The sequence below is a fragment of the Equus przewalskii genome, chromosome 9 (assembly GCF_037783145.1).
Source record: "Equus przewalskii isolate Varuska chromosome 9, EquPr2, whole genome shotgun sequence".
In the NCBI taxonomy this organism is placed as follows: Eukaryota; Metazoa; Chordata; class Mammalia; order Perissodactyla; family Equidae; genus Equus; species Equus przewalskii.
In genome coordinates this window covers 72814388-72832940 of record NC_091839.1, presented here as the reverse complement: position 1 = coordinate 72832940, position 18553 = coordinate 72814388, and the positions used below count along the sequence as shown (strand labels likewise).

The following is an 18553-nucleotide window of genomic DNA, read 5'->3' as shown; positions in this document are numbered from 1 at the left end:
TCTTATATATAAACAGAACATTTGCTGTTAGCTTTCTCAGAAACAAGTGTCTTTTTATTTTTATTTTTAAAGAGTCAGAAGGGATGTTAGAAACTACTGCCTTCAAATTCTTATTTTTATAGAGGGAGAAACTGAAACTACTTTGCTTAAGTGTAGTGGCAGAATCGAGGTCATCCAGACTTCTTAAAACACGCAGCAATGTTCTTTCCTTTAGATTATTATCCTTGGAGTTCAGTAAGGTCGTGGACATACACAAAGATGCATTACTACTAGCTGTGTGTAACTGGAAGAATTGAAGCTACATCTCCATCAACCTCTGCCAGTTGAAAACCCAGTCGTTCTGGAAATTAAATAAAAATCTGCACTTGGGCTTTGAGGAATTAAAAAATTAGAAGCTCTTTCCCTAGAAGAGCTTATATTCTACTTGGCAAAATAAGAAATGAACATAAAATTTAAATTTAAAATAAGCAAAAATGTAATTTAAGACAGTACAGAGCTCTCACAAGGCAGATAATTAATTGCCCAAAGAATGTATCACGTACCTGATACTCAATCTAGCCTTTTAAATAATTATACCCCCATTAATAAAGAAAAACATCTGCCTTTGTAGCATTGTTTAGTGGATAAACTTTAAATATCAGTAAAAGAAAGAACAAGACATAGTGTCTACAGATGAAACAAGTTACTTCTTGAGGTTACTGAGCACAACTTTTTGTCCCCAAGAACACAAAGTGTGCCTCCACCTCACTTTTCTACAGTGCACATTAGCTTTGAATCCCTTAGAGCACTGAAGTCACTGCTTTAACATACAATATACTGGCAGGTTGAATTTTCACTTGGACACATAAGTTTCTGATCAAGAGACAAACATTTTGGTGTAAAAAAATACAATAAAGGGAGAAAAGCAGGGCCAGCCCAGTGGTGTAGTGGTTAAGTTTGCATGCTTTGCTTCAGTGGCCCAGGGTTCATGGGTTTGGATCCAGGCATGCACCTACACACCACTCATCCAGCCACGCAGTGGCGGCATCCCATGTTCAAAAAATAGAGGAAGACTGGCACGGCTGGTAGCTCAGGGACAACCTTCCTCAAGCAAAAGTGGAAGATTGGCAACACACATTAGCTCAAGGACAGTCTTCCTCACCGAAAAAAAGGGAGAAAAGAAAATTAGAGTCAGTAAAAAAACAACTCTAATTCTAGGAATAAAAAGACACTTAAAACCATTTCAAAAATAAAAGCAACGATTTTGCCAACTTTTTGCTTAGGAACAATTAACAAGATAATGATTAGCAGATCTTTTAAAATCTCTAGTAGGTATAATTCTACACAGTAATTATTTACATTTTCCTGGAAGTGTCTTATTCATGAAAATATTGGCTATAACAATTTTGAAGTAAATAATTTAACATACGTCAGCATTAAAATTAGTCCTCTTCACAAGAGTTTCATTAAAAATACCTTCCTACATAACTAGTTTCATGCTAAATTAACTGGGAATTAAGAGTTTCCTGGGATGCAGAATCTTCAGTGTTAAACCAGAACAGTAGGACAAACTGGGACAGGTGGTCACCCTAATTGGAATAAATTTATGGCCAACCAGTGTCTCCTCTGAGAACAAAACAAATTAGAAAGTCTACAGAAACCATTTATGTGAGGACAGATGTGATCTTCTAAGGCAAGGAGAAATGAAGGGACTAAGACTGCAGAGGGAAGCACTGTAAAGAGGTGAGCTAACATTTGTGGCTGATTTTACCAGGGAGGCATTTGCCAATTCTAAGCAAAGGAAGGAGGCTGAGCATCTAGGCTGCTGTAGCAGAGCTTCTGATGGAGACCTAAGACTTCCAATCACAAAGCCAGTTTTTCCTTCAAGACATTTACAGAATTCTTGCCCCTCTGTGGAAAGACTCTGAAAAGTAAAGCAGAGTTTTTGGCATTTTCATGTGTCAAAGAGTAGCATTCAGTACATGCCAGAAGAGGGGCTACAAGAAAACATATCAACTTCCCAGTTAAAAACAGCTGGAGGGGCAAGGGCAAACAAGAGGTGAACTGAGTCTCTTCGGAACTACAACTCAGCCTTGAATCAGCATGGTCTCTGATTACACGAAGGTGATCAGCCATCCTTCTATCTGCATAGAGGAGGAAAGAATGACCCCTCTTTGAAGGAGGAGAACTTTTTTTTAATGAATTATCCAGCATTTGAGCAAAATTTATTAGGCATGCCAAAAGACAGGACTACATGAACAAAAACCAAGAGAAAAAACAAGCATCAAAACAGATAATCCAAATATTGGAATTAACTGACAATTACCTTAAAATAGATAAAATTCTAAATAAAATAGATAAAATAGATAAAAATCTAAAATTTAGAACCCATTAGATGGGTTTGAGAGCAGATAAAACGGAGCACAAGACAAAACTAGTGAACTCAGAGACAAACGAACAGAAATATTCAAACTGAAGTTAAGAAAAAATTTAATGTAAAAAATAGAGGAGTGAAAGAGATACAAGAGGACTGGTCAAAAATACTTTAATAATAATATATAATTAGAATCCCAGACAAGGAGAGAGAAAATGGGGCAGAACCAATATCTGAAAAGATAATGGCCAAGAATCTTCCAAAATTGATGAAAGACACTGCTCCACAGTTTCAGAAAGTCAGGAACCTGAAGCAGAATAAAAAGGAAAACAAACAAATAAAACAAAACCTAGGGAAATTAATCATAGTAAGATTGCTGAAAACCAGAAAGGAAAATCTTTACTAACAGAAAAAAAGACATATTGCTTTAAGACTTACAAACCTCTCAAAAAATGATGGAAGCCTGAAGATATGGAATAATATTTTTAAAGTGCTGTAACAACCAACCTATAATTTTATTCCTAATGAAAATATCTTTCAAATTTAAAGTGAAATATTTTTTCAGACAAACCAAAATTGAGAGAATTTATTACCAAGAAATAGGAAAACAGAAACACTAAAGAAAGTATTAAAAGGAGTTCTTCAGATAGTTAAAAAGAAAAAAGAGTTCTTCAGATAGTTCAAAAAAAAAAAAAAACCGCAGGGCCAGCCCTGATGGCCTAGTGGTTAAAGTTTGGCATGCTCTGCTTCAGCGGCCCAGGTTTGGTTCCTGGACTCAGAACCACATCACTCGTCTGTCAGTGGCCATGCTGTGGCAGCAGCTCACATCAAAAAAAAGGGGGAAGATTGGCAACAGATGTTAGCTCAGAGCAAACCTTCCTCAGGAAAAAGAGAAAAGAAAACCCAGGGGGAAACGTGGAATTGTAGAAAAGGTTAGCAAAGAAAAAGGTAAATATAAGGGTAAGTATAAATATTCTCTGACTATTGGCAGTACCAAGTAATATTAATAATAATTCTAGTGTCTTATGTGGTTTAACATACATAAAATTAAAATAATCAAAAGGCAGAAATAAATGGTGTTAAAGTGATCTAAGGTTCTAGAAATTGTCAAAGGTACATGTTACAATCTCTAGTAATAGACTGCATAAATGGCAGATTAACAAAGGGTTTAACAAATCAATGATGCATATTATAATCCCTAGCATTGGAAGGCCTAACTAGGGTAATAGAAGGCAAAATCAATCATAAAAGTTAATTCAAAAGAAAAAGGCACTTAAAGCAGCTGGGTCACACAGAAAATAGAAAAATGATAAATATAATCCCAAATGTAGCAATACTTACATTAAATGTAAATGGACTACAAAATTCAACTACTGACTAATATTATATTAGATAAAAGAACAAAAACCCAAACATATGTTGATTACACAATTTAAAGAATATAGAATAAAAATAAAGACTATAGAATGTTTGAAAGCATGATGGAAAATATATATCACACAAATACCAATCAAAGAAAACTCTTAGTCAGACACAGGGAACTCCAAGACTCAAAAAAGGAAATTGCATATAGATTAGTCAGAGGTCACAATATCTCAAGAAAACAAAGCAAATAGTTAAGTTTTACATGTGATAATAGTATCTCAAAACTCTATCCCTCATTGTTATCTAATCAGGATAGTACTGCACTTCAATGTAGCTGATATAAGTGAGGAAACCAACTACAGTATGTCAACGAGTCCACTGAGTTTTATTGGCAATATTTAGAAAGGTTAGTTGGATATCAAGATTTTGACTACCATGACTCAAGTGAGAAGAATGATTTAAATGATAAATTAAGGAATATTTATCCCTAGAGTAGAGAAGGGCAATTCATTTATCTACTTGATGGAAATTCTAGCAACCATTTCTTATTGTCTGTATTTTGTTTAAACACCCAGTGGCTAGAATACTGCCATGTGTTTGTTGAATGAATGCGGTGGGTAGACTCAACCCTGTATGTATTTGGGCAACCGTGGAAGTACAACTAGCAGGAAAAGCAGCCTCTGCAGTAGCAATCCCTCTTCTTTTGTCTGCCAGTTTAGCAACTCGAGTTGAAGCAATATAGCCAGATTGGGAAAAGAATTATCTAAAGCAGGGGTCAGCAAACTTTCTGTAAACGGCCAAACAGCAAATATTTTAGGCTTGCAGAACATACAGTATTTGTTGCAACTACTTAACTCTGCCATAATTTGTAGCATGAAAGTAGTCATAGATAATAGGTACATGTGTGCCTATATTCCAATAAAGCTTTATTTATTAAAATTTTGATCTAGAGCAGTTGTTCACATGTGGCCCCTGAATGAGTTCCCAGTTCCCTGGGAACTTGTTAGAAACACAGATTCTCAGCTCTACCCCAGATCTACTGAATCAGAAACTGGAGTAGATTAGACCCAACAATCATTAAGCAATACTTTAACAAGCCCTCCAGGTGATTTTGAAGCTTAGTAAAGCTTGAAAACCACTGATCTAGGGAGTATGCCATCATGAAACTCATCTCCAGTCACCTCCTATACTGAATGTCAAATTCAAACACCAAAGAGGGAGAACTAAACACCCATCTTCAGTCCCACACCCACCTTCATGTTCAGCAATCAAGGCCTAAAAGCAGTTGAGGCATAGAGTGGGAAGAACGCGTGGCCAAACAAGTTACCACATGTGCAGAGGAAGAAACCGAGGCTCCGATTAAACTACTTGTTCAAGGTCTCACAGGCCCTCCTCAACATCCAGAACACAATTCACCTAATCCAAAATCATCTTTTTTCCCACCTCTACTGGACCTCATATTCGAGATTCTCTTTATGTTTCTAATCCAGGTGAGGGGATGGGTGGTACATAAATACTCCAAAAGATAGCGAAGACAAGCCAATAAATTTTCCCTACTGTTCTTCTGTCTTCATTGTGTCTTGCTTCTGGTTTACCTCAATCTCTAACTCTCCACATGACAGTAAAATTTCCACCTATAACGAGAAAATCTCCCAGAAGAGATGTCAAACGTACAAAGACACCATCACCTGCCTCTGCTGACTACCTCTACCAACTCCCCTCATCAGACCCCACTCCCAAAACACACACACACATACACACACATGCGCTTTTTGGTCTTATATTTTCCTTCACATTAGCAATATCATTGTCTCCAAAGACAGGGGCAAAAAAACCCCAAGCCATTCCAAACACCCAATCAGAATCCTATTTTGCCCATCAATTGCAGAAGTTTAATTTTAGCACACTTTCTAATTTTCACAATTAGAAGTAGGGGTGAAGTAGAAAAATTGCAGTATAGAAGCCTAATATGAAGAATAAGTCCAGATTATTTGAAAGCCTTTGGGGAGGAAGTAGTGGACCCAACTGCATTATGATGATCATCTGTCACTATTCAGGAGACAGAGAAGATGGAGAAAACTTCATTTTTAAAATAAGGAAGATATTAACTCTGAATACATTAGTTCTAATAGTCCTAGAACCAAAATTCCCTAGTCCAGCTCTTATTTGAAAATGAAGTCAAATGAAAAATAAGATTTTTATTACACACATTTACAGAACACTTTCAGTATTACATATTTTTTTTTCAAATTTACATTCTCATGAGAAAACAATATTTATCTATAATTTACCTTTATATTAAACATAATGTTATATTAAAAATGTATCTTTATATTGCAAATAAGATGTTGAAATCTTGGCACATTAATGCTTTAAAATAATTATTAACTTGTTAACTTCTATTTACGTTGAACTAAGAATCCATGAGGCTTTCTGTTCAAGATCGACCACAGGCACATATTCTTTCCCTCCTTAGACTCCATTAACGTGGTAAAGTACAAAAAGGGAAAAACCAAAATTGGAGACATAAGATGTAGACATTCAAGAGAGAGTTCAAGAAACTCCTAGATGCAAAGAGTATATAATGAGTGCTGAGCAGAGCCAAAGATGCGACAGGTAATGACAGGAGAAGATGCTGCAACAGAGGCTGCTGACCTGCCCCAGGCGAACTCCCAGGTCTCTCCTGAGTCCAGATAGCCATGTACAATGGAAGATGAGAGTGAGATGGGAGTAATAACAAAATGATTAATTGAAGATCTAAATATGGGACAATCTATTCCCAAAACGTTTATCTAAGAAAAAAAAGGTGAGGAGGGAGAAATTCTTCTCTCAAGAAATTAAATTACACGGTGAGGATTAGGCCACTACGATGGGTGTGGGTAGCACATGATAAAGTCCTCCATATTCTGATTTTTGGAGTTCCCTGGTACAATACCTGGTTCTCCACTCCTTAAGCCACTCACTTCCAAGGAAAGCTTGCCAGATAATAAGCCCTGCCCATAGACATATAACTCTGAGTAAGTCTGTACCAAACTACAAATAGTCTTATTAGGCTCCAAAGTTTCATTTTAACCTAAGATCATGATAAGCCACTGAAGGATTTTCAATAGAGGCATAACATGATTGGATTTACATTTTATAATAGAAAGACAACTCCAATCTTGTGGAGATGGAGTGGAGGCTGTATGAAGGTAAGTTAGGGAACTAGCATGAAGGACACCAGGCGGGATTCTGCAATAATTCAGGTGTATTGTATTAGATATTGAAAGGGAGGGACAGACTTAAGATTCAAAGTCAGATAGATCTTGGGGATCTATGTGATTGAATGGGGGAAGGCAGCAGATGGATTTGAAGGAGTAATTAAGGACAAATCCCAGGTTTTCAGTGTAGATAACTGCAAGAGTGGCAACGTCATGCAATGAAATGGAAAATAAAAGGATTGAGGGGAGAAGGTGAGTTCAAATTTACACACATTAATGAAATAGCTGGAGTTAAGGGTCACCTATCTCCCCTACTATATTAAGTTTCTGTAAGTCATGTACATACAGGTTTACTAGTACAAGAAAAATGATGCATGCCTTAAGATAAAGGAATGCTATAGCAATTCAACAGATAGATGAGCAAAGGCTTACTAAAGAGACGGCCGGTTGGGTCCTAAGGAATTTAAACATGTGAAGTGGGAGGCAAAGAATTATACTTGAACCTGAAAGAGATATTCTCTTAAAAAAAAATGGATAGGAAGACAATTTCCCACTAATTTATATTGTAAAATGTGATAAGTTCAAAGAACTTAGTAAGTGTTCCCAGCTATGTGCTGGATGATAGAAGAATCAGAGAAATGATAGTCAGCTATGTATCAGACGCCACAGAAATACAGAAATGAGTAAGATAAATTCCTACTTCAAGCTATTGGTAGGTTTCTGCATCTGCCAATGCACACCAGACAGGACAACAGAGGAAAATAAGTAATGATGGGAAGGGTTCAGGCGCTCTCCAACATAAGGAATATCAACAGGAGCAGCAAAAGCTGCTTAACAGTTGGAGGACCCAACCCTCAAAAGAAAAAAGTTTCAGTTAACCTCATAGGGAAATTACTTTGTAAGTACATTTCAAGAATCTCAATCTTCTTATAATGGGATATCCTAAAACTTTCATTTTGTTTCCAAATTGTGCTAACAAGTATAACTATGTGACTCCAGAAAACAAAGAAAATTTGACTTTATTCAACATACCATTATTAAATAAATCTAAGAGCCAACTCTATGTTAGGCATTTTCAGAATACTTCAAAAACTCTAAGGAAAGCAGAAGAGAAATTACAAGTTAAGCAGGACAAAATTCTGGTGATTTACCTAGCAAGCAAAGATTTAAATACTGATATTAAGAAATATCTATTCTAATGTTAAAATTCTAGATGGGATTATATCCAAAATAAATCTAAATGGATTTGTTGTCTCAAAGCTTAATTTGAGAATTAGGATTCTCAAATCTACCAACCATGAAAGCAGTACCTTTGGGTATTTTGGCACTCATTAGGGCCAAAGGTATACTCTAAAACTATCTGACAAATTCTAAATGGCGCTGTAATTAAAGAGATCACTTTATGCGACAATTTTCAAGCAGATGAATTTTTTTCATTTCATAATATTTATTAAGAATAAAATAGTTCACTTAGCTGTTGTCAACTTCCTTGAAGTCTTTTTCTTAAATAACTATTGGGACTTCCGCTTTCAAGATGGAGTAAATGTACTTTTTCCTATTCCTCTCGGCAAGTTCATTTACATTTTATATATATAAAACACTTTATATATATATGGACTTTATATATATAAAGCAAATATCAAGCAACTCAGAAAAGTCAAGAGAAGGCAGCAGACTAGCTAGGAATTTGGGATCAAAGGAAAAATACAGTGGTGAGTTCCCCGGATTTTCTTTTTTCCTCTTCTATCCCAGATTGGATATTAGAGAAGCTGGTAACTCAGAAACACCAATGAGCACAGACAGACAAGAGGGAGCAAACAGAAGAGCCCCCCAAAAAACCTCCTCTCTCTAACCAAAGGACAAGAAAAGGGGCATCCTAGCAAGACAGAAAAATTTTAGACAATAACCACTGTATTCCAGTCAAATACCACAGTCAAAAACTGCAGGCCCCACTGCCCACCCCCATCAGCAATGGTCAAGTATACAGCCTAGACTTCTACTCTGGCCAGGCTGTACTGATGCCCTCCAACTCCCCCTACCAGCGCGGTGTCAGAGAAAGCCAAGAGGAAAGCTGCAAATTTCATCCTGAGCCCAGAATTTCATCCACATCCATCAGTAACAAGGAACTCCATCCTCTCAGGAGGTATCAGAGACCTACTGGAGAAGCAGGACTTTCACCACTCAGCCATAAGAATGGCATGTCTCATAGTGTCAGCAAAGACCACATAAGTAGTCTGGTATTCCACTCTCATGTTCTGGTAACAAGGAACTCCTTCCCTTCCCCACTGGGTGGTATCAGAGACCAGCAGAATTAACATGGTCACGCTCCCACAATATCAGTGGAACACAGGTGGGTAGCAGTAACAAGGTGCCCCTCCGCCTCCCAACCAGGATGGTATCAGTAACGCCTAGGGAGGAGCCTGAACTCCCACCTTTTCCCAGCAGTAACGAGGAAAGAGACTTCCCTCTTTCCCTATCACTGATTGTCAACAGAGGTTAAGTGAAGAACCTGGACATCTACTCCAACCAGCAGTAACAAGGCAGTGCCATGTTTTACCCACCAGAATGGTGTCAGAGAAGACCTGTGATAGCTGATAGCACAAGATTTAAACAAGATTCAGTCGTGTAACATAATACAGAAAATGTCCAAGTTTCTATCAAAAGTTATTTATAATACAAAGAATCAAGAAGATCTCAAATTGAATGATAAAAAAAAAAGTCAACACCAAGATAGCACAGATATTAGAATTATCAGACAAGGATTTCAAAGCAGCTGTCAGAAAAATGCTTGAGTAATTACAAACACACTTGGAACAAATGAAACAAATAGAAAGTCTCAGCAAAGATAAAGAAGAAACAAGTGGAATTTTGAGAACTAAAAAGTACAGTAAGACTGAAAAAAAATACTCAGTGAGTCAACAACAGAATGAGGAAGACAGAGGAAATAATCAGTGAATTAGAAGATACAACATAGAAATTACCCAATCTCAACAGAGAAAATAGACCAAAAAAAAAAAAAAGAGACCTCAGGAATTTGTGGAACTATAAAAAAGATCTTACATTGTGTCATCAGAGACCCAGAAGGAGAGGAGAAAGAAGATGGGGCTTAAAAGTATGCAAAAAAGCAATGGCTGAAAACTTCCCAAATTTGGCAAAAAACATAAACACAAAGATTCAGAGTGACCTCCAAACAGGATACACCCAAAGAAATCCATCCCAAGAAACATCACGTCAAACTTTTAAAAACTAAAGATAGAAAAGAAAAAATCTTGAAAGCAGACAGAGAAACAATCCATTACCTACGTGAGAAAAAATTTTGAATTACAACAGATTTTTCATAAAAAACTATAGAAACCAGAAGGAAGTGATATAACATTTTTCAAGTGCTAAAAGAACTGTCAACCCAGAATCTTATATCCAGCAAAAATATGCTTCAGGAATGAAGAGGAAAGAAAGACATTCTCAGATGAAGGAAACTAAGAAAATCTGTCACCAGCAGACCTACCCTAAAAGAATGACAAAAGGGAGTTGTCTGAACAGAAAGGAAACGAGAAAAGTAAAAACTATGAAACGATGATGAAGAAATCAAAGATGTAAATAAATGGAGAGATACTGCATATTCACAGACTAGACTAAAGATGCCAATTCACCCCAAATTGACATACAGGTTTAATGCAACTCCTATCAAAATTCTGTCAAGATTCTTCTGTAGATAAAACAAGATTATTCTAAAATTTATAAGGAAAGGCAAAGGAACTAGAAGAACCAAAACAATTCTGAAAAAGAATCAAGTGAGAGGAATCATTCTACCTGATTTCAAGAGTGATTATATAGCCACAATAATAAAGTCTACATGTTATTGATGGAGGGACTGAAACAAATCGATGGAACAGAGGACCCAGGAAGAGCCCACACAAGTATAACCAACAAATTTGTGACCAAAGTGCCAAAGAAGAAAATCAATAGAGAAAAGACAGTCTTTCCAAAAGATGGCACTGAACAATTGGATATCCACAGACAAAAAAATGAACCTTGACCTAAACCTCATACCTTATACAAAAACTGACTCAAAATAGATCAGAGATTTAAATGTGAAACATCAACTATAAAACTTGTAAAAAATAATATAGGAGAAAAATCAGGACGTAGGGCTTGGTGAAGAGTTCTTAAACATGACACCAAGAGCATGAAAAGAAAAAAAAACAAAAACAAAAAATAAGACATTATCAAAATTAAAAACTGTTGATCTTCAAAAGACCCTGTTAAGAAAACAAAAGGCAAACTACAGAAGAAAATATTTGCAAACCACATATCTGACAAAGAACCCCTACCTAGAATAAAGAACTCTCAAAATTCAACATCAAGAAAACAAACAATCCAAATAGAAAATGACCAAAGACATGAAGAAACACTTTACCAAAGAGGAAAAGTGGATGACAAACATGAAAATAGTGCAAAATCATTAGCCATTAAGGAAAGGCAAATTAAAAACCTTCATGAGACACACTCCTGTCAGAACAGCTAAAATTTTTTTAAAAAACACCAAATGTTCATGAGAATGTGAAGAAAGCAGACCTGGATAGACTACTGATGGGAATATAAAATAGTACAACCACTCTGGAAAACAGTTTGGCCGTTTGGCTGTTCTTTTTTACAAACTAAACATATACTTACTACTCGACCCAGAAATGACACTCCTGGGCATTTATCCCAGAGAAATGAAAACTTTCATCTGTATAAAAACTGGTACATGATTGTTGGTAGCAGCTGTTGTAATAGCCAAACAGTGGAAATAATCTAAATGCTCCTCAGTGGGTGATAGCTGTACAAAGTGTGCTACACAAATGCCGTGGACTACGACTCAGAAATAAAGAGGAAGAAACTGTTACACACAACAACTTGGATGGATCTCAAGGAAGTTATCCTGAGTGAAAAAAACAAATCTCCCAAAGTCATAACCTGTATGATTCCATGAAAATGACAAAATTATAGAGATGGAGAACAGATTCGTGGTTGCCAGGGCTTAAGGATGGAGTGGAGGGAGGTTGTAGGGAGCCAGATGTAATTTATAAAAGGACAGCAATGACAGAACTTTGTGGTAATGAAATAGTTCTATATCTTGATTGTAGTGGTAGTTACACAAATCTACACACATGACAAAGTGGGACAGAATCACACACTGTACCAATGTCAAATTTCTGGTTTTGACATTGTACTATAATTATTTAAGATGTAACCAATGGGGAAAACTAGATGTAGAGTGCATGAGGACCTCTCTATACTATCTTTGCAAATTTATGTTGCAATCTATAATTTTTTCAAAATGAAAAGTTAAAAATAACTAGTAGATGATATATAATAAACTTATAAAGGATTCTGTGGGGTGGGGAACACTCATCTATTAAATCCATGTGACAAAGAAAATAAGTCAATTTGCTCTGTAATTTTTTTGGTTCGGGGAGGGAGACAGGTTTTGAAAACACCTTGCTGATGTTTACAATTGAGAAATGATATCGTTATACTATTGGAATAATACAATAGTAGACTGCATTGCCTATGAGACGGCATTAAAGAGTTAAAATTAATATCTAAAATATACCTAGATTTGACTGTACATTGTCTTTCTTCAGACTAAATTGATTCCATAGTTAATTGTGTCTAAATCTAAATACCTATAAACTGAATTCTGAGAAATACATTTCTTCAAGCTACTTCGCATAGTAAGATTTCATTTTTGATATGTAAAACATCTACAATACCAACAAAATAGAAGTAAAATGAACTGAGGCCATTTAAAATGAACAAAACATAATTCCTCAAAAAAAAACAACAGGCTGCGTAGTCCTATGTGTTCACCTGAGATATTTCAATATCAATAAAAAATATACAAATACACACATCCCTCAACTAGCCAATACTTTAATAATATACAATATTAACTGATATGTAAAAATCACAATCTGTTACCACTTAAAATAATACATCATATAATTTTCAAAAATGTGGTCTTTGACTTCTAACCTCTGCTCTTCTTTAGAATTACCTGTGGGGGGGAAAAAATGAAGATTAATATTATACCTATGGCAAATATAACATAATTCCTCAACAAAAAGTTAAACAGTCATATATGTATAATATGCAAGCCTGAATTTATAAAACTGCATTTGGACAGCAATTTGGACTGTGGCTGATGGTCTAGCAGTTTGGTCTGGGAAATGGATCATAGAAAGCTTGATTGAAATTTCACCTTTTGTAGGATAGAACACGATACTCAAATTTCCTGGGGAATCTTTTGCCTTGTAAGTGATCTTAGACTTCTTTAAATAATCTACTTCTCTCAGAGAACGTGAAACATCCCTAGATTCTCAAAATTTGGTTTTGTAAGTCACTTCTAGACGTTAATTTCAATTGTAAGCCAAAAGCATCCATATTAATAGTTCTAAACTTGAGGTTTGCAGATAGTTTAGAAATCCAGGGAGCTAAAACCTGTTCCAAAACTCAAAAATCCTATTATAAATCAGGCATTTAACAACTATAAAGCAATACAAAGCCACTGCAACATCACATATCTTATATTTGGGCTGGAATTATACCAATTTAGAGATCAACACTAGTCAGTCATCTTATACTGAAATGCTTGTTAGACAGACAATTTTCAAAACATACACCCCATGAGAGAAATAAAACAAAATGAGACCTTTAGTTGTAGAAGACATGAAGCATTAGACCAGAATAGATCCAAAATTTTTTTAAAAACTTATGGTAAGTACACCTTTAATATTTTAATAAAAACAAGCAAACGCTAAATTTAAAATACACACATTCACTCCTCAAGCTCTTAAGTTTTGCTTTATTGTTAGTGGCGTGGAGTTGATTCTGACTCCTAGGAGCATGTGTGCAGCAGAGCAAACTCCACACAGTCCTATTTTATTTTTGGAGGAAGATTAGCCCCGACCTAAATCTGCTGCCAATCCTCCTCTTTTTGCTGAGGAAGACTGGCCCCTGAGCTAACATCCGTGCCCATCTTCCTCTACTTTATATGTGGGACGCCTGGCACAGCATGGCTTGACAAATAGTGCATAGGTCCACAGCCAGGATCCGAACCAGTGACCCCAGGCCACCGAGGCAGAACATGCGAATTTAACCGCTGCACCACCAGGCCGGCCCCTCTGCACAGTCCTTTTTGTGCCATCCTCTCACTTTCCGGGGCTATATCAGACAGTGCTCCATTGCTGTTCATAGGGTTTTCATGGCCAACTTTTATTTTCTGAAACTGGGTGGCCAGGTCCTTCTTCCCAGTCTGTCTTAGTCTGGAAGTTCCACTGAAACCTGTCCACCATGGGTGACCTTGCTGGTTATTTGAAATACCAGTGGCATATCTTTCAGCATCACAGCACCAAGCAGCCACCACAGTATGACAACCGAAAAGATGGGTAGTATGGTTCCCTCACTGGGAGAGTGCCAAAATCTTAACCATTAGACTACCAGGGCTGGCTAAGCTTTGATTTACCATAGAAAAATACTTATATTGACTTTAATAGTCTAGAAACTTGTTGGAATGTTTACAATTCTAAGAGAATTTAAAGCCCCTAAAAAAATGCTAGGGCATGCACATTTCTAGGCTTCCACAGAGGCCACCAAATAGGTCTATGCCCTAGGCCAGTACTCCCCTATTCTACAAGATGTTAGTATAGGTACTACAAAACAAAGTACTATGTACTCAAATGAACTTATAAAATGCTGACTATATACTCTAATTTACAAAATGATAAGCGAAACAATTCAACAAATTTCTTTACTGCTACATTTTTCATAACCTTTCATAACTTTATATAACTATAGTTATATAAAGATGTTAGCATTGTAGGAAGCTGGATAAAAGGTACCTGGGAACTCTTTACACTATTTTGCACCTCTGTGAGTCCACGATTATTTCAAATAAAAAAACATTAAACAAAAAAGTCTCTAAAGAGGTAGACTGTCAAAAATAAGTCTCTCTCCCACATCATCCTCTAGTCAACCATGGTTGCCAGTTTCTTGTACATTCTTATAGAAACAAGCTCTATATATACAATAACATTGTGACTATTGAAGGAGGTTTTTTATGTTAGGTTATATAAACTTATCCGAACCGAGAAGCTTTTCATGGTGGGATATCTGTTAACATCAAGCAGAAATAATGATCCCAAGAACATATTTGGGAAAAACTTTGCCCTAACATGATATTCTTACATTATATAGAAATACCAGTAAAAAGCAATCTCTGCTTCTGTAAGACATTTGATGCATAAGTTACTCAAAACCAAATTAGAAAAACAAATAATTAGGTAATCAGGAAAACTTCAATCAATCAATTTTAAACTTGATTTTGATAAATTCCAAGGTCACAAACCTTCTCAACTATATATAGCCTAGTACAAATTGTACAGATCAGCAGCCAAACATTCATTTTCCCCTAAATAGTGATAAAGCAGTGGCCATGAATCCTTCCATAAGAAATCCTTAATATACATATAGAGAAAGAAAATCTAACTCCATAATTAAAATCCATTAACATGGAAAACCAAGCATCACCTCATTCAATAAAGCTGAATAAGGAATCTATATCAGGCAGATGATGAACCAGGTGATATTTTTTTAAGCTAATCTTTGCTCAAGAAAAGAAATTCAGATTTTACCTTTGCTGCAGCCAGTACATGCTCCTTTTTAATGATTCCACATTTATTCTCACAAGCATTTGTCCTGGACTCTTCTGCTAATCGATGAACAAAGAGTAAACAGTTCAGATGCATCTTTAAAAGAGAAAATTTGAAAGGATTTTTAAACTCAAAACACTAAAGCTTTGAAATAACGACTTTTAAAAAAAGATCCCAAAATTTAATGTTGTACTATTTACTATTGTGAACAAGTCAATTAACTTTTATTTAAAGTAACATAGAATTCAGTTTAATATAGGTCCATCTTAGATTCTGCACAAAAGAGACTTCGTTATTACAATCCATGAAACAAGGCTATGTAAGGCTGACCAAAGGCCACAGACAGTAACATTACTATAAAGCATCATTATATCAAAACTTATGTAGGACTCTGTTAAGTAACAAATATTTCTGCTTCCGATTCCAAATAAGTTAAATTTATAACATAATTTAAAATTTCCCAGAATTCTCTAATAGGGAATTCTCTATTTTTGCCACTTCTTGTGATTCTACAATTATTTCAAAGTAAAACTGTAAAGCAAAAAAGTCTACAAAAGGGCAGACTTTCATAAATAAGTCTCTCTTCCACATCATCCCCCAGTCAACCACAGTTGCCAGTTTCTTGCATATTCTTAAAGAAACAAACTCCATATCCAAGCAAAACGTATATTCATCATTTAACCTCACTATGTAAGTGTGTACAATAACATTTTGCTAAATATTTTACTCAAAATTCACTATCCAACCAAAAAGTACAACTCAAATCTACGTGCACATACCTTGAAAACAGTTAAACTAGAGCACAAAAATCCAAGAAAGAAAGAACGCAAAGTAGGCTGCAGTCTTATCTCAATTCACCCTCTAGGATCACTTCTAGTGATCTTTTACTCAAATTATTGGTACCATTTTCCCATCCTTTGCTTCTGCCAGATGCCTGTGGGCACTACCAAGTTAGGTCCAATCAGATAGTATCTTCGACATATAATTTCTTTGGTTATTTACATAACAGTACACACTCTTTGCAGTTAGCAGAACAATTAATACACAATACTTAATATTCACTATCTTGTGTACTGCACACAACTACTCCCCCACAGTTTGCTAAATGCTAAATAACTAGATAATATAAGTTTTAAATTATTTAGATTATGCAGAAATCTTCAGCAGATTGTTACAGATTTTTAAGAATGCTTTAGTGATATTTGAGGGAAAATAAGAGTTTGGGAATTTAAATTTCATAAGATAAAGAAGCTAAGGAAGGAAATATTCTTTTGTACTTTTTTTTTTTAAGAATGTCATAGTTACTTGAAGATTTTATTTTTTTCCTTTTTCTTCCCAAAGCCCCCCGCTACATAGTTGTATATTCTTCGTTGTGGTTCCTTCTAGTTGTGGCATGTGGGACGCTGCCTCAGCGTGGTTTGATGAGCAGTGCCATGCCCGCGCACAGGATTCGAACCAATGGCCGCCTGCAGCGGAGCGCACAAACTTGACCACTCAGCCAAGGGCCCAGCCCCTCTTTTGTACTTTTTTGATGCACTGTCTTTAATTCTCCCAAGAACTCTGAAGTAAAGCACCACTTCTGATTCTTTACGTTATAGCATGTCATTCCACTTTTTTTTAAACTGCCAGTGATATCCCATTTCCTTTTGCAGCAAAAACGTTCCATAACATGGCACGATTTCCTCTGCTAATCTGTATTTTCTACTTTTAAAGGCAAATAGCTTCCACATGCCCTCAAGATAAATTCCAAATTCCTTAATACTAAACCCTACTTGTGTAGGCTTTTCCAGTTTCATCCCTCACCTTTCTGAGCTTCCAGTAGTATACTAGATCTGCTGAACTTCTTTCAGTATTTAAATACAACCTTGCCTACAGGCATCCTACTGGTTTGCAGACTTCTCCAAAAAGCCCAACGCCCCCCAGGATGTAAGGTTATGTAGATCCACGTCACCTTGAACTTCCTATCACTGCACACACTACATACATTATGCAACAATTTCTCACCTGTGTTCCTCAATGTACCATAAGGACAAGAACTATGTCTGTCTTCCCCAAAAGTGCACCCCTAGTAACCTTAGCCATGGCCCAATATGTAATAATAAGCCATTCCATCAAGAATTTACTTTGGGGAAAAAAAATGAGCTTGCTTGAAGGGTAAATCAAAGGATAATTTTAAAAGAAATACATTTCTTGACAGTCTCAGTTAACCAAAAGACTGGGCCAGCCTGACTTCCTCCTTCCTTCATCACAGCACTTTTGAGTTTTACATAAATCATAAGAACCCAGATATTTGCACAGCACTCCTCAGTGACAAATCTAAAAACTAGCAGAGCCACGAGAAAGCTGAAGAATTTATTCAGATTAACAGATGTACTCACCAGGACTGCCTTTTATAAGGCATAAAATAAAGCAACAACAAAAAGCCCGTGCAGAAGAACTAACTAGAAATAACACAAGGAACTTATGAGTAAAATGTTAGATAAAACAATCAATCCACATAGACAGTACTTACCATGAATTCTCAACATTAATTGTTCATTCAGAATGTTCAAGGTAGTATGCTAAACTCTAGGAATATAAAAAGCCCCCAATTCAAAGTTCCCAGTCCAGTGAGAGAACCAAACCCATCAAGAAATTAAAGACAAATGTGTGACAATGGATGACAGAAGATAAGATTGATCCTTTCTAAGAAGATTAAGGAAGGCTTCACCAAGGAGGCGCATTTGAACTGGATTTTGAAAGAACTGGAGTTTGCCAAGTGGGGGTAGAGTGAGGACATCTTCAGGCAGAAGAAATAGCATATACAAAAGACAACATAAAAGTAGATTAGTTTTGTGATAAAGATAATGGAAGATGCAAAAGGAGAGATGTATGGTTCCTTCCCTTCAAAAACCCGCATAGCATCCTGGGAGACAACACTGACAAAGGAAACTCTTAGA

At 36.1% G+C, this 18553-nt stretch overlaps 1 protein-coding gene across 4 annotated transcripts in view; it reads right to left on the bottom strand.

Moving 5' to 3' along the window:
* The window catches only part of CENPW (centromere protein W), a 30342-nt gene that overhangs the window by 9596 nt on the left and 2193 nt on the right, over nt 1-18553 (bottom strand). For 2 of the 4 annotated variants that reach the window (XR_011522103.1, XM_008544721.2), the window contains exon 2: nt 15597-15710. Coding sequence is in view for 3 of the 4 variants with exons in the window: in XM_008544721.2 (XP_008542943.1) it covers nt 15597-15710 (114 nt within the window). In the remaining variant the exon portion in view is untranslated. Of the gene's footprint in view, nt 1-12821; nt 12962-15592; nt 15711-18553 lie in introns of those variants that run through there. The other 2 variants (XM_008544726.2, XM_070557012.1) reach the window with 2 other exon arrangements.